Raw genomic sequence first — 25,012 nt, 5'->3', positions numbered from 1 at the left:
AGACAAACGCGTGCAGTGTGTCACTCCTCAAGAAGAAGCAATGCCTGATACAAGAAAAGAGCAAACCAACCTCCTAGGATGATCTTATGATAGGAAAGGGGAGAGTCTATGGATGTAGTGACTCTGGTCCAGCAGATAAGCCTGCACTTTAATGAAGATTCCTGTATGTGGCTTAGTATGAATGACAGGTAAAACTATTGCTAATGCTAATTACGTAAAGAGACAGCTCTGCACAGGATTAGACCTGTACATTCCTTTACTATCTATTTTGTTTGATCATGTTCCCACAAGACCAGAAATTTCAGATACCTCTCTTATTGACAAAACTTTCTGGCATGTATTTTCTCATTCTGTCTTAAATGGCACAGAGTGAGACTGACAGGGATGTCTGTTTTTCTTTGGGTGAATTATACAGCCATTTGTTCTTGATATAGAACACACATTTGAAATAAGATTGTCTGAGTGGGAAATTATAATAATAACAACAATAACAACAACAACAATAATAATTATAATAGTGTTGGTGGGAGCTGTTGAGAACATTGCCAAAACACTTTTCTGAGATTAAAAACTAAACCTGGCTCAGACGCTTCAAAAAAGTCTTTTAGTTACAGAATCTGAATCTAAAATCATATTTTCTTGCCAAGAATTTATATTCCCAGAAGCTGACCATGCTTCTGATTCTCCTGACCCATTATTGATCAGTTCTATTTTTGCTGCTGATAAGTGTTGTTGGCATTGTTTATAATTACAGACCATCATAGAGTCAATACTAATTGAGGAGAGAACATGCATCCTCCCTGTCTTCAGCTCTGGCACAAATTATTCTTGCTAGATTGCAAAAGGGAAAGACAAAGGACATTTATCAAGGTTTTTGAAAGGCAAGTATAAATAGAAGAACTCAAAAAGCCTCCATTTCCTTGTTTTAATACTTGATTTCCTTATTTTGTCTGATAATGTGAAAATGGGTTTAGTCTGTGGGTAAGAATGGCAAAGCCATTAAACAAATTAGTGTGTGCCTTTTTTTTTTTTTTTTAAGCAGTGGCATGGTTTATGGAAAGCACAAATACACAGGAGGAGGAGACACGTTAAAATAATATGAGGACACAAATATGCAGGATACTGAACTATGGGTTATAATGGATGATTGCCTTCTCTCTCTGTTGTTTATTGTATTGTAAAGGAATTACTGAGTTTCAAGATTTTTATTTTCAGAAGACTTTGGTGACTTAATTAAATCAAAGAAAGCTTCAGGTAGAAGTATAGCAGCCTATAGAGCTAGAGCTGACACATCTTTCATCTCTGCCACCTACGTCTCTTGTCACCAAAGGACAGGTTCCATAATGGCTCAGACGAGTTCTGTCACAACTTGGTGTCTGAAATCACACTGTGGAAACAGAACAGGTCAGTGGCAGATGCCACTGGTATGTTGACAGATCAAACACCCTCAGAAAGAGCAGCTACTCTGCATTTCAAAGCTCCCTGTGAATGCCCTCACTACTCACCCTAGGAAGTTTTTCAGGTAGAGGTGTGCAGCCGGTGTTCACGTGTCCTTCCCACAGCAGCCAGGCATTCCTGTAACGGTGGTTCTGTGGTGAGTTTTACGTAGAGGTTAAGGAAGCAATATTCTGCTGACTTCCGAGAAAGCTGTAAAGGCTTTTTGTGGATCTCATCAACTTCCACAGCTCGGAGAACTTTTAATTGGGTATAGTTAACTTAATCCTTTGAGCACCTTGTTACAATGCTTGCATACCTATGAAGACATTTTAAAGCAAATAAACACATTTAATTATTTCATCATTGCTACTAATATCTGAGAATATGAAGAAAATTTCTCAACAATGAAAGTGGATTATGTATTAGCCAACTTAATGATAGAAATTTCTTAACTTGGGATTTTTGAAATTAAACTAATGAAAAGATGGTGGGGAATATTTCTGTAGCAGCAGGGAATGACAGATTCCTCCTTATTATAATTTATATCAATTTACATGGTGTATGACATCTCAGGTCCCTGCTCAGAGGACTTCCAATAAATGTAACTTTATGGAGCATTACAGATGACCACTTATCATGACATTATTATTACTACTGTAACACAAGTTATGAAATGTGGATATTTACTTCTGTTTTTAAGGGTATAAATATAGGTTTCATACTTATGTGTTAGAAAAACGACCTTGACTCCTGAATTTGATTTTCAGTGGATCAATGGCTTTTATTGACAGTGATTTACCTCATGAATAACTAGCACTGGTATCTCTACAGCCTGATTCATTCAATTTCTAAAACATAGTTTCATTTGGTATTGTACCTTTTATTACATTTCTTTTGCCTTAACTATCAGTGCAATGATGAATATTATTAAAAAAACCTCATGAATTATATATCAGTCTCCTCTGATTCAACAAGAGTAGTGGAAGATTCTCAGGCCAAGAAAATTACACTAAAATCAGTACATGGTGCAGGACAAAGAAATTGGAAAAAAAAAAAAAAAAAGGTTTTTGAACTATCACGTACCCATCTCATTCTTTGGCAATTCTTTTTTCTGCCTTTCATTGCACATAGGTAAAAGCTTCCTGTTTTAAATAGGTAGTTATTTCTGACCAACATAGCACCCTGCAGTTATTTGTACTGTGTTTATTCCCATATAATTATTGCTATGATGTAAGGGCTCAGCAAGATTCTTCTCATTATCCTTCCCAAATGAGAGCAAAATAAACTAGCAGTGAGCTACCAAAGAGCCAAAGCAGTGTGTGGGAGAGCAGTATGGTGCTAAAAGGTTAAGGATCTGTACTGCCGCCCCCCGAGCATGCATACAACAGTTTTCCAGAGAGTGTGCACCAAGCAGAGTGCTGAGTGACAACTAGCATTTGCAAGCCTGAAGTTTTCCTGAAAACAACAACAAAAAACTACCACCTGTCCTGAGCTGATTGGAAGAGCCAGAGCTCCTAATAGCAGCAACAGGAGACTAGCTCCATAATAGATGTAAAGCTCTCCAACTCTACTGACTTACGAGGACTTTCTTTTTCCAGTTTGCAGAGCTCTGGAGCTCACTTCTTGAGCCTTAACATGCCCAAAATTCATAAAAATTCACCTGTTCCTGACAGTTTCCAGTGTAGTCAAATCAAAGGCCAGTTCCTAGCAATCAATTATGGAGCCGATTTCTCCAAGGGCATTTTTTATACAGGTTACTCATTTATAGCATCCCTGAGTTCCACCAGGTGGAAACAGAGGAGCACAGTCTCAACACATTGGCCAAAAATTAAGGGGTAGCTCTTCTGGATGGCAAAACATTAATACCTGACTGTTGATCCTTGTCTACTATGAAATGGATGACCAGATTAACCACTTAGGAACTTGTGATTGTTGTGTTTAAAATAGATAAATATAAAACTAAATAAAAAGTGGTCATCTCCCCAGTTCCCAAGAGCACTAATTCTGTCCAAAAATCAGTCTTACTCTGACATATATTTGATCTTATTTAGGTATAGTATGGCCTACAAAGGAGATATTTCAAAATAAATAACATCAGAGTAATCTAATTGAATAATTACGCCAGAACTGTGAAGTATTGCTGGTCAAACATCCATATAGTGTGTTGCTTTCACGTGCATTTTGAAAAGACTAAAATACAGTCTTTCAGAATCAGGTTATAAATCTCATTTCATACCACACAGATTGGCATAATTCTATCAAAGAACATTTATAATGTTTTCCTGTTGGAGCTTGTGGACTACTTAGACTAGAGTACAAATACTTAAAACTAATGCTTTTCACTGTATTGTGTAAATAACTCCTCAAAAAATATTGTAAATATTCAACATTATGTTAATCATATTTGTACTGTATGGATGACTGGATTAAATTTTCTATAGGCTTGTAGATGCGGCACAGACTGTTAAACAAGAAGCTACACTCTGGGTTTATGTAAAGTGTCCTTTCTTCTGAATATAGATTATTTTGCCATCTTTGGAAAAATCATAGTCTGAGCTACCTTGAAAATACAGTTGAACTCCCCTGAATAACAAAGAGCACGGTAGTCGTTCTGTTTTAGACTTTAGGCTTTTGGCTTTTGGTATCATTATGGAAAAGGAAAATCTGATCATGAAGAAGAAAAGAGTTCTCTATCCAAGTGAAGGATCATCAAGGGAGAACTGTGAAACCTCTTGCCAGATTTCGGCAAGAAAGGTATGAAATAGTGCAACACAGTGCACTAGTGTAGTGTTAGTGCAGCAGTACAGTCAAAGATGTACCGGAGAACATCTAGATCCTCACTGGATGTGGACTGGGAAATTTCAGAAGCCAGTTATTTAATTGCATTATGCATTTAGAAAATATATTGATATGTTTTTAACAGTGTGTTCAGACAGCCCAGTTACTGCACAGGATAATGCCAAATGATTGGAATTTAAGTAATAAACTCCTATGAAAATAACTTCTCTTTATGCTCAAGATTGTTTGTTTTCATTTAAATAAGAAAGCAGATTGACAGCTCTAGGTGGTTTTTCTGGCTGACTACAAAATCAATGGAATAATCTTTTTTTCTAGTTAAACAGAAAAGCAAAATATTGACCTCAATGTTTTGTTTGACTCAAATTGAAATGTTTAATTATGTCTTCAAGTTTTAAAATAGTAAAATCTCCAAAATATGAATTCATAGATGTGTTTGAGCTGTTTTTTCTTTTTTTTTTTTTAAATATATATATTTAAATTGCCTATGTCCTCCCCCCCAAAAAAAGAGAACATGTAAGAAACACATTAAACAGCCATAAATGATCTTTTTTTTCTTTTCTTTCTTTCTTCTTCTTTTTTTTTTTTTTTTTTTTTTTTCCATATGTGCACTTATGCTATATTCTGCTTAATATTTCTCTTTAATCTGGAGGTTGGAGACTTTAATCAAATGGTGAATTTAAGACTGGCTCATCATTTGAAACATTATATTAGCCCAGAGACAGCTAGCTATGAGGCTTAGGTACATGCAGGGAAAGACCTGTGTGTGAAGGCCATGCATCCAGTCTGCCATGGTCTTTATGGGTCTTTATGTCATAAAAATACTGTTGTTTGCATGTCCACCTGGGACAAGAGTTGGGAACTGCATGGGTTGTAGATCTTGCCACCATGGTTCTGAATTGAAGGCTGATAGAAGAGCATTTTACAGGATTAGTGAGCCAAGGCAGCCATAAGGACCAACCATATCCTGGGGTGCATCAAGCATGGTATTGCTAGCCTGTCGAGGGAAGGGATTTTCCCACTCTGCTCTGCACTGGTGCAGCCTCACCTTGGGCACTGTGTGCAGTTTTGGGTACCACAGTATGAGAAGGACGTAAGAGTGTCCGAAGGAAGGCCTCATGGCGGCCTGCAGCTCCCTCACGAGGGGAGCGGAGGGGCAGGCGCTGAGCTCTGCTCTCTGGGGACAGCGACAGGACCCGAGGGAACGGCATGGGGCTGGGACAGGGGAGGGTCAGGCTGGGTGCTAGGAAAAGTTTCTTCACCCAGAGGGTGGCTTGGCACAGGGACAGGCTCCATTCAGAGCTTTTCCATTCAGAGAAACATGCTTTCATTCAGAGATTAAACCACTGACTTTCTGAAAAAGTGCCTCTGAAGTTAAACAGATGTAGGTAGACCTGGCTACAGGACATAGTGACAATCCCAAACATGAGAAGATCCTGCCAGAAGAAGAAGAAATAGTTATCTTTTTTTCACTGGTGAGGTGAAAATTTAAAAAGAGATAAAACCAGACAAGCTGGTCTCTTAGCAGAATTGTTGGAAAGACCGAAGGAAGATTTTATTTTTATTCATTGTATCAATGAGTACTCATTTCACTGTGTACCATTTCAAGATTTTGAAAGTGAAATTTAATTTAACCTAAAGATCTGAAACGGTCTTTAAAGTTATGGCCCCAGAAGTCTCCAGAGCAGCTTCTGTTGGTTGGGGTAACTGCTTGTGCTGCACTCAGAAATCAGGCTTCAGTGTGGTCTGGATATCTCCTCTCACAGGTCTCTCAGAAACCACTCAGAATCAAATTAGTATTATGTCTGTAATCTTGTACGTCTCTGAGGAAATCAGGTTATATTAATTTACTGAAATTCAACATGAATTTAGATTGTGGTCATTGTATTCAAAGGTAAAGATGTAAGTTTTAGTCTAATAAACAACTTTAAAGGTCAAAAACACATTTTCCAAGTTACTTCAGCTTTATATTAAGAAGTTCTTCAGACAAGTATCTAATAAGGATAAAAATAACCCAAATAACAGGAAACATAAAAAAGGGAAAAAAAAAAACACACCAGAAAAACAACGGAAAGTTGTCTGCTCTGGTATGAAAGAGGAACCTGCCCTATATGACATCATGTTCATCTTGTTGTTGCAGGCGTGTGAGACTTCATGATGGTCAGCTTTAGAGACCAACCTCTGACAAAGCTCCCTTCAGTCCTGCTTGTGGATGTCATTGTGGTAAATGTGTCCTTTCTGACCCAGAGAAAATATTAATGCCTAGTGAGCTTTTTTGTTTGCTTACGTTTTTCCCCTTTCTCCCCTTTCACCCCCAGATTTGACATTTCCCTGAGTCAGTTGCTCAAAGTTACTTAGGCTAGCAACAAAGTTGTGAGGAAGTGAGCAGAGATTATTTTATAAATGTACTTCTGGATATATAAAGAAGAAAGGCAGAGCAATATAGAAGAATGAACTTGGGGAAAAGATAAAAGGAAAGAAAGAAGGGAATGGATATCAAGGACTATTGAAGTGGAGGTAGAAGGGCACGGACTAACGGGAGCCTAATGCATCATATTGGATGGACTTGTACAACCTAACGTTTAATTTCTTTCTTTGTTAAATTAAAAATGCAAGTATATTCATTAAGACTAGCAAAAGGAGAGTTGGTAGTGTACTTTAAGTCATTATTTATGTTTCAGTGGCCAGGGTGTATTAGCCTAATTTCTTGTTTTAGTTGCAGACATTTGGAATTATTTTAGAATATCACATTATTGAAATGACATTTTTTTTTTCATATGAATAATATAGCCTAGAATAAAAACACAAAGAAATAAAGCTAATAAATGCTGGGAATTTAATTCATTCCATGCTGCTTCCTGAAACACATAAATCACTTTGAAATGAAGACCAGAATTGTTTAAAAAGCTAGCTAATTAATGAATATTTTCTCTTTCAGGGTTGAGAAGATTCATAATTGTCACTGAAGTAATGAAAGAGGCTTGTGTAATTGTTCTGTCTGCTCCTTGTACAGAGGAAAAAAGAAAATCATGAATATGGCAAAAGATAAAGGAATATTGATTGTAGTTACAAGGAGAAGAAAGTACTACCATTGAGTAAAAAAAGCATAATGGAACTGGTGATCCAGCTAATAGAAGGAGCAGGCGTAATCCTTCTGGGATGCAGGTGTGGGGAATATGGAGCACCTGAAAATCTTTATTCTAATGTGAGCTCCTGGGGAAAGTAGGGAAGAACTGATACTGCTCTGGATATGAAGCTGGGTCCTACAGAGGCTGAGGGGATTTTGTGGAAGGATATGGCCCTACTGCAGCATTTGGAAGGTCTGATCAGTGAGGAAACACACAGAGAAAAATTTTGTTTATTGTACTTCAGCAAAGAGAACATCTGCAAATAAGCAGATAGCTGTAATATGGGTAAAGTGTGAATCTGGTTTAGGGGGTCACTCAGTAATGCAAAACCCGTTAGCATAGTTTGAGGCTAACAATAAGAGAGTTGTTGCTTTGGGAGCTCATCTGCTATAAATGCCTGAGGAGAGGAGCTGGCTGATCACAGGGTGAGTATGAATGTCTAGGGAAATGTTTTATACACGTTTCAGCAGACGGAGGGAAGCATTACAGCGCTGATGGAGCATGCGCTGATGGAGCATTGGAACTGGTGCCAGCCCCAGGAGCAGAGCTCAGCTAGGGCAGGTGAAAAAAAAATAAGCTGGTGGAATGAGTATGGGAATGAGGTGTCCATCAGGCTAGAGACTGTAAGAGCTTGATTTGCTGAGCAATACAGATGCCTACTGCCTGTATGTGTGTGCACAGATGTATATTGCAATAAATATCAGAGAGGAAGGAGACAGAATTGAATAAAACTTTGTTACAAAGAAAAATAAGTATAAACAAGCTGTTAATAAATCTAGGCTGGTAGAAAGCTCATAAGTGCAGTGATAGGTATTATTATTATTTTTTTTAAACTTCTAGTTCTGGGGTCTGATGAGTCATAGCCTAACACTTTGCAGCAGCTCAAGGCAGAGACTGAAAAAAACACAACAGCTCACCCCTTCTTCATGTAAACTCAGGTGCAGTGGCCAGCCCTGTCCTCAGACTCCCTTTTCTTATATGTAAGAAGCACATCTTTAAACTAGGATTTTTTCTGTTCTTGTCTAAGGCCTGACTAAACAGACCAAAATCGCCACCTAGTGAGGATAGTCTCAGATCACTCATTTCAGACTTCTGCAAGTACAACTGAGACAATTGTCTGTGTGTAATTTTTTACTATATTTCTTTGACAGAAAATGCTTCATAACCTGTTCTGTGCAAGAACAAATTAAGTTTGCTGAGGTGCCAGGAAAATTGGCATTTTCTGGAAAGTATGTATCCAACCATCGGGATTACTAATACCTCTCTATGCAATCACAGGTTGATTACTTGAATATCTTTGCAGCATATTTACAGACATCCTGACAGAAATCCTGAGTGAAAAGCCATGCTCAGTGTCTGCATTGGATGTCTTAATGCTTCCTGCACAGGCTGTGCTTCAAAGGGTATCTGAGTTCGTGGTCCTAGTTTCTCAGAATGAAATACCAAAAATGAGTAAACTGCAAAATTGGCTAAAATTAACAAGTTAGCAATTTCTTGCAAAGTCTTCCAGTTAAATCTACCTTGCAGGATTCTTGATGCTCATACTTCTGAGCCCTCTCCCTTTTCTGTTATTTTTATTCTGATGCCCTTTGTGGGTTACTTCCTGTTATTGCACAGAAATAAACTGAACATCAAGCTTCAAGACAAAACTCATAGCAAATCAGGTTCATCAAAGTGTCAAGATTTTATTAAGAATAATGACGTTTAAAACACAGTTATTTTGGACACCACCAGTATATTTAGGCATTTAAAATTAACATTCTCAAGACCCTACATGCAGTGATAAACATAAAACACAAGAAAAGGTAAGGGAAAATGCACATGGGCCTCCAGATACAAGAGCTATGACTTTCAAATAACCACATGAAAAACTTCTGTGGAAATCATGAGTATAAATAGCGGTGAGACAAGAAGAATTATTTTTTTTTATATAAATTTATTGCACTTTACTTCCCTTGGTAGAGACAGAGTTATGATGGTCTCTGCTGACAAATAGTCCTGGATCTTTTTGAAATTGCTATGCCAGGCCTATCTAAAGTCAAATTCTGAATCTGCTAGTGATGTAGTAGGGATCAAAGAAATCTTCAGAACTGAAATTTTCCTTTCCAAAAGGAGCTAATTTTAAACTACTAAATGCTACTGCCTAAATTTATTTCCTGCTTTTCACAGAAATAAATCTTCTAAGTGTGAATGCTAGACTTTGTGAAGAAATGTGTTACTCAAACAGAACATTACAGGGGAATTAACAGCAGCTGCAGATTTCGGCACAACCTTAAATGTTGACTCACCAGGAATGCCTTCAGTATATGTTGCAGTATTTTACTACTTTTGTTATGAGTTCCCATAGCGATATGTGGACTGGACTGACACACTGCATTATGCGCTAACAGCCATGCAGATGGGTAAGGAAGGTTGGCACTGCTCTTGTCAAAATAGCTGACCAGGAAATAGTTAACTTTATTTCACACATTTCTGGTACTAACACTGCAACAAATATGAATGTGAATGCAATATTGATTTCCTGTACAACTTCTTGGTATGAAGCTTTCAGTTAGGTTGGTTATGCTACGCAGAACCTGTATGTTCTGAGCTGCCAGACAGCAATGTGTGCACATACGCTCTGTGTCAGGAAAGCGAGATAATTTCTGCCTGCATGGAGTTTCCATGAGTGTATCAGCAGTCATTGTTTGACCTTTTCTGAGTTCTGAGGAGGAGCAGAAAATTTAGTTTGTTGAAGGTATTTATTGTGTTGTAGACCATCAGGATAAGCAAAGAAATTGGGCGAAGCCATGTGTTTATTCTCTCATTCAATATTAATCTTAGGAATTGCTTCATAAATACTTGGCATTGTTGGAGATTCTGTTGCACTGTAAGTCTTAGGGTTTTTTACTTTCCTTCTCATTCAGGAGTTCTTGGGTCTTCTAAGGTGAAAAGCTACCTCAGAAGATGAGTTTGCTGTAAACTAGTCCACTTTGTGAGATCCTGGAGCTGTCATACATGAGAGCCTTGTGAGATATCTGGTGCTTCAGACTAGGATACATGCAGGAACAGTGAGTTGTCAAGGGAAGGAAAGGGAAACAGGGAAAGAGCTGTGTCCCGAGGTCATTGGCTGTGTACCCTCACACCCAGTACACCTGTAGTATGTCTGGATGGGCTGCAGAAAGCTGAATTGGAAGAGCCCATAAAAGCTGTTGAACCAGGAGGGTGACCTGATGTGCATGCTGTACTGCTGTGGCTCAGTTTTGCATCTGGCATCAGTAGTCTGTTCAAGGGAATAGGAGGGAGAGGATATATTTAATTGGAGTTGTCATTTTCCAACCCAGCCTTTTTTCTTTATTCCCGTTGGAGTGAAGCTGCTGGTATATATAAGTTTGCCAGGAAAGATAATCTCATCAGTCAAGCCTGCTTGGCCTCATAAGTTCACCTGCTTTTAAGGATGTGAACCTAACCTGCCCACGTTGCCTTTACAGGATAAACTGCATTGTCCTCACAGTGTTTCCTCACACATGTAGTTAAATATGTGAAACAGAAGGCCATGTATGAACCTCTCCTTTAGACTGTGGCTTTCTGGATGTAGAACTTGCCATCATACCTGCAAAGGTATCAGAAGAAAAAAACTGAGGGGACAATTTTTCCAATAGCTTGATGTATCTCTAGGATAGGGCTAGGATCTCATTGGGCTGGGCACAAATAACTGTGATAAAGTGTTAGAAATTTAAAATTAGAATGTTCCTAGGTGCCATTCTTCATCTGGGGTGGGAAAAATAGCCATTACTTTGCATATCTGTTGTTAAAAGGGAGGAAGCTTTAAAAAAAAAAAAGGCGAGAAACAAAAGTCATGGTTTTAAAAGTCAAAATAAAGCTTCAACTGGGATTGAATATAGCACAGATTTGGGGATGTTACCACCAGCCCTTGGAAAAGGACTGTGAAAGTCATTGCTTATGATAAATATCCTTCAGTATCTCATCTGAAAGACAATGAGCTGCATCTAGATGATTTAAAGAGCCATAGCAAAAAAACAAACAAACAACAAAAAACAAAACCAAAAATAAACAAAAAAAAAAAAAAACAGGGTGAGGCACAAGCTGCACCCCTATTTTATTTAATTGTTATATGAAATGAGTATAAAACTAAATATGGTGTTTACTTGTATATTTATATGTGATTAGATACCAGTACAGTATCTGGGGGTGCTTTTACCCAATGTCACCATCTCAATTTTTCATCCAGCAACAGAATTTGCATTTACCAGGGGGATTAAAAAAAAAAAAAAAAGGAAAAAAAGGTGAAAAAAGAAAATAATCAATCTGTTGTCCTTGGTATTGAACCACTAACCAAGAGGTTGCCATAGCAATAATATTTCCAAAAATACTAAATTTGAAGTAACAGCTCATGAGAGCTACCTCAGTTTTTGTGAAACATGGTCTTTTTTATTTTTTAGGTTCTTGCACACTCCACTTAAGGGAGCTGGACATCTGTATCCTCTGTCACCAAAATATACAAAGTCAATTTAAAAAAAAAAGTCGGGGGGGGATAGAAAAGGGATTGACTTTTTTTTTTTTTTGGGGGGGGGGGTTCATACCTCCCACCATTCTAGCATTTCCATTTTACATTAGTTATTATGATGAGATCATTATACGTAAGCGTGCAATCTGACCTTCAGTGAGAGGTGCTACAGAGACATGTTGTAGCTCTGATGTGTACAGGCTGTAGTTCAGATGCAGCACACGGTAGCTGAGCTGCCCTGGCACAGGTGAGGATCTAACTATTTTGATGCATGCTGATACAGCATCTTCTTTACTGTTTTCTGTTTTGTTTGTTTGTATGTGTTTTGTTTGTTTATTTTTCTAAATGTCTCAGTCCAGAAGAAAGCTTGCCTTTCTAGGATATTAAAAGATGTGAACTAGCTTGGTTACTTTTAATTCACCGTTGGACAGCCAAGAACTCCCTATAACATCTTAGACTAGCTTTTTATCAGTAACACAGATATTGTGGTGCAGCAATAGAAAAGGAAGAAAGAAAGCTTTAGGATACACACCAGGAGTTTCCCTGCCATGCCCCACGCTCTTTATCAATGCCAGGCCATGGTTCGTCAGATGCAGGTACAGTGGAGCAGGTGGCACCGGGCAGGGGCAAGCTGCTGTCTTGCAGGGCTTTGGGACCATGAGGAGCTGCCATCTCATGGAACAAGGAAAACCCTGGCCATTAGCAGCACCCATCCCCTGGGTGCAGTAGTTGCTCCAGGACCCTGCTGAATGCAGGGCCACACTTCAATTCCCTTCCTTACAGCAGGACCGGTAACCCAGGCTTTTCCTCCTTGGGACCTCATTCTGCACAAGTGGCTGCTCTGCCTTTGAGGTCATGCTGGTCCCAAATGCTCTAGTGCTCCCACCCATTTACCCTCTCTGTGCTGAGTGGAGACAGGCAGCAAACAAGATGCAGCTTTACCATGTTAGAAAATGAAGAACTAGACCTATGACAACACTGACGATACTGGTAAGTAATGTGAAAAGTGGCATGTGGCTAAACAATGGCATTGCACTCCTTTACTGGCAAAAACGTGAGAGTCTCTGAAGCTTGTCACTGGAATAATTAGAATCATTTTAGTAACATTGTTCTCTGTGAATGGAAACAGGAAGTGGAATATTTTAATCTCATAGCTCAAATTCACACTTCCTTCAATTTTCACAGTTGCTCTGAAGTTAGACATGTTAAAGACGAGAAAAAAAAAAAAAAAAAGACGACTTTCTGTTAGTCTTTGTTAGTCCACAACCATGTGAGTCAGGACTGACCCCAGTGACATTAAGAAAACAAAGCTGATGTGTAATTGCATCAGAAAAGAACAATGATGTGCATCATCGTGAGGCAGCTCATGGCTAATGTTCTAGGAAACACGGGTCAAATGAAGTCTAAAACTCCACCAGCAAGGTCTCTACGGTTCACTGAAAACTTCCAAGCTTAAGAAGCTGAGCTATATCTTTGCTGGACTACTGGAAGATGGATTCTGCTTTAAGTGAATTATTGACATGTAAACCCACCTCTGGTGTTCCTGTGCTGACAATATCATTTGGCACTGATATTTCATACCCTACAGATATTAACTAAGTTACCATCATGGCCCTTTAATTAACTATATTCTTACTATATAGATTGGGAAGTGAGATAGGAACTACAGTGTGTCACTGAGGAATGCATTTCTTCTTGCTATTAAATAGATCTTTGGATTTTTATAAACTCTTTTCTGTAACAAATGTTCTTGCTTTTGAAGTGGTTTCTGTGAATTTGCACCTGGTTTTTGCCTGCAGAGCTATTAGGAATACATATTCTACATATTCTACATGGAATATTTAGTAATATTATTACTAAATGCACTATGCACAGCATGGGTTGGAGCCTTCATGAAGACATTTTTCACTGTGGAATTCTCTCCTATAATACTGTGTGATTCCAAAAAGAATATAGATGTCCATTTTCATACAGGAAATTTGGTCAAGCTGGGACAAACAATTTTGGAGAGAGAATGAAAAAGATTGCAAATTTTTAGCTATGTCAGAATAATGAGGTAAATACACAAATAACTGAACTACAGGACATTGCAATCTCAGTTTCCTCATTTTACCGGAGGGCTGTTATTTCAACAGATGAAGTGAGCATTTCAGAGCAGCCTAAGGGATTAGCTACCTATGTTTTATCTTCGTAAAGTAGACACCTAATTTATCGGAGTTTCTTCAAGAAGCCTAGCCTGTGGGCCAGACGTTGTTGTTTTCCTTTATCTGAAGTGGATCTTCAGTAAGGCAGGGACATACTATAAGAAATGATGCTACAAAAAACATCCACGCATAAAAATAGAAGCTGACCCAAGTTAGGGCTTTCATGGGCAAAGGCAGAAAATTGAAGTGTATTAAATCTCAGGGCCAAATTTTTTGGAAATAAAGCTCTGTGCGCAGTGTCAGGGCCCTGAGTTTCCCTACAGACTGCAGCCTCTTCCCCTGCCTTCTTGGGTTTTATTGCCTGTGTGGAGGCCAGCACTGATGTTGTGCTGCCATGCAACACAGGGCCAGGTGGGTGGGAGAGGAAGCTGGAAGGATTTTTGGTGGTGATCTCTCCTCCTTGGCACAGGAGCTGCTTGTAAGCTCAGGCACTTGCCCTGTGCCCTCACCTGAGACACATCTTGGGAACGTGCTGCTTGGCCTTGTACTTTGATGATCCTGACCTTGACTTGTTGTCTTGGCTTCCTGGCTCAGCCTCAGACTTGCCTTATCACTATAGCACATCCATGTGATTTGTCTGCTGATCGGACAGCTGTTGGCTGATGCTTTTTACCATCACCAGATCTGCTCTGCACACCTTGCTTGGGTGCTGTGGGATTGCATGGCTTTTTGGTGAGGATACTGCCCTGCTCACCTTGCTGTCATCCTCAGCTCCTGGTTACCTTGCAGAGCAGCCAGTTCTCACGGCTTCCTCACATACGGGTTAAATTCTACTCAGTTTTGTTGTTTAGCTTTAGCTTTCATTATCCCCTATTAAAAACAAAACAAAACAAAACAAAAAACACACAACAAGGAATTAACTTTCCAACCTTTTTGGCACATGAAAGGTCTAGAAATAAACCAAGTTCTTTTTTTCCATGAAGTTAGTGAATCTTGGTTCTGCTTTTATTCCAGTGCAGCAGTGAAATTTCACGTTCTATTGCAAAATACATTGTGTTCTTAGGTCAGCACAGGGACATATCTGTGGTGAAGTAGTTTGGGCTGCTGTTCACGTACTTTTTGCTTCATAATATATAAAATGGAATTACAGAAAAGAAAAAAAAAACACATGAAAACAAAATCCAGTAAAAGGATTAATGGAAACAAAGAAGGGAAGGGAACCTACTTTTTTAAAGAGGAAGGTAACAGCCAGAATAGTGACATATGTATTTATAAAAGTTCACAGGATCACAGGAGAATTCTGGTTGGAAGGGACTTCAGGAAGTCTCTAGTTCAACCTTCTACTCCAAGCAAGGTCCTCTATGAGGCCTGACCAGGTTTTTCAAGCACTTTGTCCAGTTGGGTCTTGAAAACCTGCAAGGATGGATGGTGCAAAACATCTTTGTACAACCTGCTCCACTGCTTGGCAGTCCTCATAGTTCAAAAATTTTTGCTTATATCGACTCTGACCCTTCTTGTTTTGAGTTATGTGCGTTTCTTGTCCTTCTGCTATGCACTGCTGTGAAAAGCTTGGCTCTGTCTTCTCAACGCTCTCCTTGCAGGTATTGTAAAGCTGATATTAGGACCTCCAAAGTCTTCTCTTCTCCAGGCTGAACAACTCCAATTTCCTCAGCCTCTCAAGTTCCCCTCTCAGAATGTGAAATTAATTGAAAATATAAGTAGACACAACCAGGAACTCATGAAAACAACAAAAGTGACTCTTTGTAATGGAGAAATGAATAATTTCTGTGCAAAAATTTCAGTGCTGATTGTGATCACTGTGTGCTGGCCCTCCAAGTATAATGTCAGTCCTAGAATTGTGCTGAAAAGTGCTGGTCCAAATTCTTTCCATTACTTGTGCTGAAAAGTGCTGGTACAAATTCTTTCCATTGCAGACTTGCAGAGGGGCTTATTTTTGATGGAAAGATTTTTATTTATTTTTTCTCTATGAAACTGGAAAGCCACCAAAATCAAACATTCTTCCTGGAAACTGACCCAAAGTGAAAAGCTTATGAGGAGACAAAGAAAACCTCATAGTGTTTTGATTGTCTTTTCACAGGGACAGGTGCCCACCACTACCAGTGAGTCACAGCAATAGCAGGGAGCTTGCATGTGACCAGATCCCTGTGTTAACAGCTCTACTTTTGATTTGTGCTAATTTCAACCCTTTTAAAATTTGGGATCCTTTGCTGCCATTCTTATTAGCTATTGGTCCATTCTTGTTCTTTGTTGTGTTTTTTTTTTTTAGTATAGTTAGTTGGCTTGTTTGAATTTTTGTAAAATTGGCTGACTGAGAGCTCAGCCAGTAACTCTAGCTGAAGCCTCCATCTGCAGTTATATAAGTGGATATAGACCTCCTTGCTCTGTTGACTCCATAAAAACAAACAAACAAAAAAAACCACTCCAGATTACAGTCAAAATAAGCAAGACTAAAGACTAGTCTTTTGTGTTGTGGAGATGTGAAACCTCACCTTCCATTCCTTTCCTTTCCTCCTTGTGCATATTAGGAAAAATTTCATCTGACTTAAACCATCAGTGGCTAGAATCTGGTTCCTTATATACACTCTAAGTAATGAATCTTCAACCATCTGAAACCCAATACTCATATTGTAATGAAAAGACATGACATATAATTATACATTAGGACATTTTCCAAAGAAGATAAAAGTTAAGTCTCTGTCTACATGAGGTAAACAATTTTAAGAAGTGGCTAATGGGAGGGGTATGCTGAAGGAGAAGTTGAGCCATTACTGAAAGACAGGAATCTTCATAGCACCATCACATCAGAGAAAAGATTGAACATCCTCTCTCTGTCTGCTTCTTTGTCAATCATTTGAATGATCTGTGTTTGTGTGCGTTCTTTATTCATTTCTACCACAGATTTAAGAACAATCCTACATAAGGCTCCTTCACAGCTAAGCTTTAGGTTTTTATTAAAACAGGAAAACAAATGACTGGTTAAGAGGACTTCAGCCTTCCTCCAGCTGAGTACATGTGTGCCGAGCACATGGACTAGCTAGCAATCTGAGACAGGAGGCAGTTGGGTGGGGAATCCTCAGTAATTTTTTCAGCGTGTCATGTTCACCTTTCTTGACTGTATGTTTGTTGATTTATGTACCACATCTGTTTTAAAGATACATGATGATGCTCCCTCAATTTCATTGACCCTGTAATAAGTTCTTGTTAGTTCCAGCTACTGGTTTCACTTAGATTAGTATACTTCTGGGGTATTTCCTACGTATAGATGGCGGAAGAGTTCTCCTTTCTTTTCACTTTATGTTATCCACTTTTTCTTTGACTATGCTCTTGCAGCCATTTTTGAGAGAGTCTCCGTTTCACAGCAAGTTCTGTAGGTGATATTGCTCTTTGTAGTAGAACTGCACAGAGTATGTTCTTCCACTTGGTTTCCCTCAGGCTTTCGTAGGTATAAGCAACACCTGAGCAAATTCAGAATGTCTGTTTGTGCAGTTTCACTCACAAAGCAGTAAAGAATCGGATCGGCAATGCAATTCAAACTTGTTAAGGCTTGTGTGATTCTGTAGATCTTATACATCAACTGCAAAAACTGGGGGTTAGTGGAGTACGGTTCCTTGATGCTACGAATAAACAATACAACATGATAAGGTGTGAAGCAAAGAATGAAAGTAACTGTGATATTCAATATAAGTTTCCTGATTTTTTTCTTTTCTTCATCTACTGTGGCTTGATTACACCTCACTGCTTGGTAGATTTTATGATAGCAAAACACAATGATTATCAAAGGAACCAGGTACCCTGAGCATATCCGGAGTAAATTTATCTGTGCCTGCCACAGTTCCAGGGGGTATTTATCATAACATAACGTATGATTAGTGGAATTGCAAGGATCACTGAATACTTCGTTGTTCATCAGTATGACAGAATTCAAGATGCCTTCCAGAAGCCAAACAATTATGCTGACAATCAGTGAAAATCTTCTTGTGCGCAAGTGCTGGAGCTTCAAGGGGTGAACTAATGCCAGGTACCTGTCGACAGAGATGCAAGCAAGGAATGCAGTGCTAGTGTAGAAATTCATATACATAAGGAAGGCAGAAATTTGACAAAGCGTGGCAGAGAGCCTCCAGTTATCTCCATTCCAGGCATAATCAATCCATAAAGGCAGAATCACGGAGTACAAAAGGTCAGCCAGGGACAGACTGAAGAGGTAGACTGCTAACTCATTCTTTTTCCTCACTTGAATGCAAGACACATAGAGGGATATGCAGTTGATGGGAATACTGATGACTATCACAATGCTGTACACAAATGGAAACAAATACTTATCCAGGGTGTGATCATCATGGCACTTAGCAGTGTTGTTCATTGTCCACCCTGAGGAGTTTTGCGCTAATTCCAGCCCAGATGCAATAAAAACCCCTCTGTAGTCTGATGGGTGGTCATCTGTTAGTTCTTCAGGACCTGGTTGGTAAGATTCCACGTTTCTGTTGTCAAAAAGGAAAAATATCAGCTATAACAACATTTTTTGACTTCTTAGTGGTATTGTTTTTTTGAAGAATTAAATTGTCTTTGTAGGAGATCAAAAGTTTTAAACACTCCTGGATGGACACGTGCAGAGGAAGAACCCCAATGTCTAAGAAGGTCAAGGTCAATCATATGCAAGCTTATACAGCAGAAGCAGTATGAGACACTTCCAGAGGGGTAGGGTGCTGGAATCAAAGGTCTCTCTTGTGAGAAAGTCAAAGAAGATCAGAAAGTGCACCGCAAATAATAAATCGGAGTGAAATAGGGTGCTGGCCATATGGCAGATTTCTTATTCCCAGTGCTCTCCTCTTCTTTAAAACAATGGAGAAACAAAGACAGGGATTCAGGTACTTCCACATGTTTGTATATGCCCAGAAGAGGAGAACATGGCTGATATGCATTCCTATTACTAATCACTCTCTTGCGACATCTGCACATTTCCCTAGTTCCCCACCCCTCCTTAGTATGTGATCCCCCAAGAGCTTGCCATCAATATTGCTATTCCAGCAAAGGTTACAGCATGTAACCTTCATGTGAAACCTGGCAAGCTACTGGATTTTTGCATGCACAGGAGAATCTGCCAGGCTTAATTCTCAAATCAGATGGAGACTCTCTGAGTACAATTTTTTATTTACAATTCTTTCCTCTAAGAAATTGTGGTTGCCTTGCGTGAGTTTGTAAAATCATCAGCAATTAAGCTTGTCTTAGGCACTACAACAGCCATGCGGTCAACAGCTTCAACATGAAAATATCAGTAAAATGGCAGCCCTGAGTAAGAAATGGGACTGGAAGAGGAACTGGCTGCATAAGTTTTAGAAGCACTTAGAAAAGCTGACCTTTCAGTAAGAAAGGGTGTACTACCATAGCTATGAGACAATTGGAACTCACTGGTTACGTCACAGCTCTTACATTCAGTAATTCCCTTCTCCAGAGATCTAACCAAAAAATTCAGGAAACACAAGCATGGAGAATACTTGCTGTGGTCCAGCTCTATTGCCAAATATACTGCTTCAGAGATCACCTCTAACAATTTATCTGGGGTTTGAGTCTAGACTGCCAGCAGAGGAGGTGAAGCGGTTGTAGAATGAGTAGGTTGCAAGATAGAACTGTCTACAACTGTTCTCACAAAGGAAACTGCTCAAACTGAAAACAATTTATGGTACAGGGATTTTCCTATGTGGTGGGCAAACTCATTCTGCCCTTTATGGGTCTGATGCATGTGTGTGGAGGTTTGTGGGTTTGTCAGAGAAACCCATGTAGGTTTATTTACTGTTCAGAAGCTATTACATGGATTTCTCTTTTCTACAGAGAAACTTTCACTGATATTCAGGAAATAAAAAGGAGTAATGACATAAAGAGTCAGGAAACACACACTTCTTTTTACCAGCCACTGATTTATTTGATTGAATTGGCTCACTTTTCGCAGTTAGTCCTAAATTCATTCACGTGCTTGAAAGATAGCGAAAATTCTTGAGAAAGACTTCTCAGTTTGTTCCAGTGAGAAGCTTTACTTATATGATGACTAGTTGAAAAAAGTGCCTATATGTAAGACATTCATAAGAAATATGCTTTTCAGTGTGGTTTATTAAAACCGCACAGTATATAGGGCATCATAGGCTCACCAATATAGGTAAGTATCACACATTAAACATCTAGCTCTAGAAATTAGATCCCAGGGTTTTGCTGGCCCACTTCTCACCAACAGCAAAGTATATGTATACAGACTGATAAGTAACAGATAAAATACATACCTCTTCTTTATATAATTTTTAGCATCTTTTTTCCTATAACAGGTCTAACAGGGAAATGTGCCCTTTCAGAAGCATGTATGTAATGCAGTAAGTGGATGAGGCAGTGTTTATACTAGGCGCATGACTGAGAAATTGGAATTCCTTCTCCTCCCCCACAAACTCTTTCTCCATTGTTAATTGACTTGCTATATTATAGACTCATCCTCCTTATAAGCTCCCGACTTGTCTTCATGTTACACACCACAGATCCTCCCACAGCTAGCTAAATCATCTCTTTCAAACCTAGGCACAGACCGACTAACTTACCTTTAACCTTCTCTTTTTAACTCACTGTTTCTAAAAGCTTTCCTCTCTCGATCTTACTGATCATAGGTAAACCACCTGTCTTTATATTGTAGTCATCTGAATAAACTGCATGTTCTTTAAGGCAAGACCTTGCTTTGCTCTTCTGCCACCTGCCTTAACATTTTAAGCTCTAACTGGATTATGGCAGGCTGGGACACTGAAGATGGGATTCATAAAGAGAGCTAAGATGACGTGAAAGTTACCACCTCAGCAATTTTTTCTGTCCTTCTTGTTCACAGGTCATTACACCCCATGGCTTTCTTTTATGTTCAGCTACTATCATCAACAATTTCTATGAACTAAGCTCAGAAGGCAGTCTGGAATTCCTCAGGTAATCCATGTCCTAGCTTTGATGACACATCGATGCTACTTATAGCAGGATATTCTTTCGATGACAACAATAACAAAAAGTGTGTCATTCTGGCATGTATTGACCTATACTGAAGTGTGTCAAAGAGCCAGCAAATGAAGTAGATCACAATGTATGTTGTAGTTTCTTGCACAGAAATATAAAAGCAAAAAGCACTGTTTTGCATCTGATTATAACACATTTCGCTACAGTTATTTGGGGTCTTGTCTCAGAGGAATCTGTCCATACCATTCTTCCTTACATAGCACTTTTCTGATAATTAGGACTATGTAATGCAAAATTATTTTTCTTACCTGAAAGCATGATCTGAAGCATTCCCATGTTTTTTCTCAGCTCCTGAGCGTACCTGCTAGTTTTCTTCAGGAAGATGGTATTGGCTTACAGACACACTGAAACACAATGTTCGGTAATTTTTCCCATTTACTGTTAGAATTTTTCTAAAAATCTATCAAGGAATTTCTGTTTAAAGATACTGTCTAATGGTTTGTCTTTCATGATTCAAACTGTCTGTGACTCAAATGTCTCCCCTTATTTTGTAGACTTGTTTTGGTATCAGAAGTGTACTAATGAAAAAAAAAAATCCATGTATATATTTCTCAACAGCCAATTCTCTCTTTTAGAGAGATTATTCAATGATTATTGTTTTCCCAATCTCTTTATCATTTTGCTACAGAAAACCTGCTGTTAAGAGAACTCTGATAAAATAACTAGCAATAAGACATAAAATTTAAGAAGCAGACTAGCAAATGTTATGCTTCAAGTAATATATGCAAACAAACCCATAAATGAACCCTGTGAATGTTACATATTGTATTTGTATTGATGCATTTCCACAGTATCTAATTTGGATTCAAAGAGAACTTTACACAGTCTCTGCATTTATGACATTTTCTAAGTAACAAAGTAAGCAAGCAACTATCCTTTGATAAGCACAAATACACAATGGATATTCCATACTCTTTTCTGTAAACAACTTTCTAAGGGGAGAATGGGGGAGTCTTTTTTATTTTTAAAATACAAGAATCCGACTACAGTTTGGGAAATTAGGAAAGATGGCGAAGACTGTAAGGATTTTGTGTTACTGAGAGTTCAGTCACTAATTAGAAATATATAGAGATTAGCTAGAGTCACCAGCTTAATCTTGGAAGCATCCACAACCAATACATTTCCATTATATGTCCTCTATTTAAAATTCAAGTTCATAAAGGACAAGTTGCTGTAAGCAATATTCATTATAATATAGTATATTTTTGCATGTACTTTGCCTAGTAGGTAAGATTCAGGGGAAGAAAACATTATGTCTGCTAGATCTGCAGAGTAGCTGCTGTACCAGTGCTACTGTGTATCAGCCATAAGATGGAAGGACAGATGTGTTTTTGATTTTTTTTTCTCTAAACAATTTCAACAGCAGATTGGTTTGTGTTCTTAAAATAAGTTATACAGCCAAGTTGATTTCCTCAAGTAGAGGGACCACCCATAGCTGGATCTTTTCTATAATGAGAAGATCTCAAAACCTTCTTAAAACCTTATAATTCTGAAAACCTTCACAGTTTAGGAGAGTTGAAATATGTCCTTCAGTAACTTGGTCTTTTTTTGCTTAAAATGAACAGCACTTTTTCATATACTACACTAAATTTTGCTCACAGCTCTCTGAGATTTTGTAGAAACTCAAGCAGGTCTAAGAGTTCAGCCTTTGAGATACACTTTATGGATTATTTTATAGAGCATAAACAAACTCATTAACATGAGCAAATAGAAAAAAAAGTACTTTTTTTTTTTTTAAGGATGTAGACCACATAGGTGAATGTTATTTTGCTATATCTTTCTGTGCCTCGTGTTTTCCTCTAGGCATACAGAAAGATGTTGTACAAAATATTCTCATGTACATGACGCTTGGTATTCTAAGAAGCTACTTTTAGAACAGCTTGTTTTTCTGCTAAGTTTTCAGGATTGTGTATATTCACATAAATAATGCTGAGTACCTTATTAATGCAATAAGTTATTAAAAAACAGTAATAGAAGAGCTATTGGAACCCTCTGTGAAGTCTGAGGCAATTTTACAATGAGAACAGGACAGCTCAGAATCCTGAAAACTCATACCCTTTTCTTCTCCATCCTTCCTCCCCTCTCCTAAGCAATAGGTATTATGGTCAAGGCAATACAACTAAAAGAATAAAACAAGCTGGCATGTCTTTTCTAACTCATCCTTCCAATGTTGTTCGCCCTCTTGCCTCATGTTTTGCATGTGCTGGGGGTGAAATACTCCTCCCAGAGCAGTCTTTTCCAGCCTGTTTTGTGTCCCTTCTCCATGTTGCATGATGTCAGCATCACATTAATGGAGAGACAGGATAAAACCTGTACCACAACATTAATAGTCTATTTGCTAACTTATTGGATTTTGTACTCTTACCTAGACAGCCATGTGCTCCCGCGTAGCAGTTTTACTCCTATACCATCAGTAGTGCAACCAGACTCTGATTCTGAGAAGAGAAACCACTTCATCAGATAAAGGAAAAGGAAGCTGCTGTTAGATACACAAATGAAGCAACTCCTTACAAGCCTCTTAATTTTTTTTTCACTTCTCCCCTTAAAAAAAAACAACAAAAAAAAAACACAACAAAAAAACCCAAACCTGCTCATTTAACCTTACCCCTGGGAAAAAGACAACACACTTATTACGAAGTATAAAAAAATTACAAAACAATATAAACACAATATAAATATAAATCATAAAACAATATAAAAAAACCAAGATCGGTAAATCTAGCTATATTTTCGGTAAATTTACATAAGTTTTACTGAAAATATTGCCAAATTACAAAATTAAATGAGTAGAGTATATTACAGACCTCTTATTTAGGATACAACGCATCCTGAAGAGAAACCATTCCACAGAAATGGAACAGCTTTATTTGTATGTGTTCAAAACATAGAAGCTTCTTTTGACCAGAAGACTTGGCCCTTTCTGTTTCCAACAAATCTATCACAGAATCAAAGAAAAAATGACTAGAGAAAAACCCATAAAAATACATCATAAGGATTTTAGGAGCTTGTTCAAAAAGAGTTTAATTATTTTCAGGATCTTTGTTACTGGTTTTTTTTTGTTTGCCTACTGATGGGAGCAAGTTTGTGCATAGTGTTAGTTAACAGGGGATAACATAATTTCATGCACTTCAACAGTTTGCACATCTGTATATTTTTATATAAACTGAATGTGAGATTGTATGCTGCTTTCATGGGGGTGTTTCTTTTAACAGATAATTCAATTAGGGAAAAAAATGTTACATAGGCCCAGTTTCTCCTCTACCTCTTTGATCAGAATAATTTATTGTGAACTCTGATTTATCCATAAATGTTGTTTAGAACGACTGACGTCTGCTTCTAAGAAACTGGGTACAATTTCACTTTAAATGTACATCTATTGTGTAATACAAAAAATGGCCTATTTGATGATTCAGATGCTAAGGAGAAATGAAACAGATGGGCGAATTTAAAACCTCTCAAATCCTGACTTCTCTGAGAACAGTACCAGGCAGCTCTATAATATTTAACCACTGGATGCAGAGATTTGGTTCCCCCTTTTTTTTTTTTTTTTTTTTTTTCCAGACAGAGCATGACTTTTTTATCCACAGTTTTTTTTTCTACTGATTATCAAATCATTCTATACTTGCAGTCATTCCTTAACTGGTAACATAGCGCCCTCCAGCTTGGTGAAAATTAGGCTTTTCAGCACATAAGGCTGATGATAGATTAGCTTAATTTCTAAAATAAATTTCAGTCAAGCCTTTATTTTCACTGAGAGAAAAGTCATCAGAAAAAGACCCGTTTTCTCACTTTTCACCTGTCTTTCCCTAACATAACATCTACTAAGAACAACTTCTGGTGGGCAGGTTCTGCTCCTCTGTTGAGGGTTCCTATATTTCACTGAAGAAAAAGCAACCTTTATCATTATTAGAAATTGAGAAATCTAGGTGAATTATTTCTAAACATCTTCA

The 25,012-nt window shown here is 38.2% G+C and overlaps 1 protein-coding gene across 3 annotated transcripts; it reads right to left on the bottom strand.

Annotated features, from left to right (window-relative positions):
- Nucleotides 1-1,601: 1,601 nt before the first annotated feature.
- On the bottom strand, nt 1,602-23,574 carry GPR65 (G protein-coupled receptor 65). Of its 3 annotated transcripts, none has more exons than XR_010831949.1 (4): nt 23,428-23,574; nt 21,311-21,406; nt 14,767-18,511; nt 1,602-1,753 (listed from the first exon to the last, which is right to left on the bottom strand). XR_010831949.1 is itself a non-coding variant. In XM_066998236.1 (3 exons), the coding sequence occupies exon 3, from the start codon at nt 18,391-18,393 to the stop codon at nt 17,350-17,352; it is 1,044 nt and encodes a 347-aa protein (XP_066854337.1). In that variant the 5' UTR covers nt 18,394-18,511; nt 21,311-21,406; nt 23,428-23,574; the 3' UTR covers nt 9,027-17,349. The 3 variants fall into 3 exon arrangements, 1 of the variants encoding a protein (XP_066854337.1); XR_010831948.1 differs by lacking the exon at nt 1,602-1,753 and adding an exon at nt 9,027-10,623; XM_066998236.1 differs by lacking the exon at nt 1,602-1,753 and having other exon boundaries at nt 9,027-18,511.
- Between the last annotated feature and the right edge of the window lie 1,438 nt (nt 23,575-25,012).

The sequence above is a fragment of the Anser cygnoides genome, chromosome 5 (genome assembly GCF_040182565.1).
Source record: "Anser cygnoides isolate HZ-2024a breed goose chromosome 5, Taihu_goose_T2T_genome, whole genome shotgun sequence".
Lineage (NCBI taxonomy): Eukaryota > Metazoa > Chordata > Aves > Anseriformes > Anatidae > Anser > Anser cygnoides.
Note: the sequence above shows the minus strand (reverse complement) of the source record. Positions and strands in the feature narration are given on the sequence as shown.

Excerpts from the sequence above, each read along its gene's own strand:
- GPR65 (XM_066998236.1), bottom strand. The coding sequence starts at position 18,393 with ATGAACAACACTGCTAAGTGCCATGATGATCACACCCTGGATAAGTAT.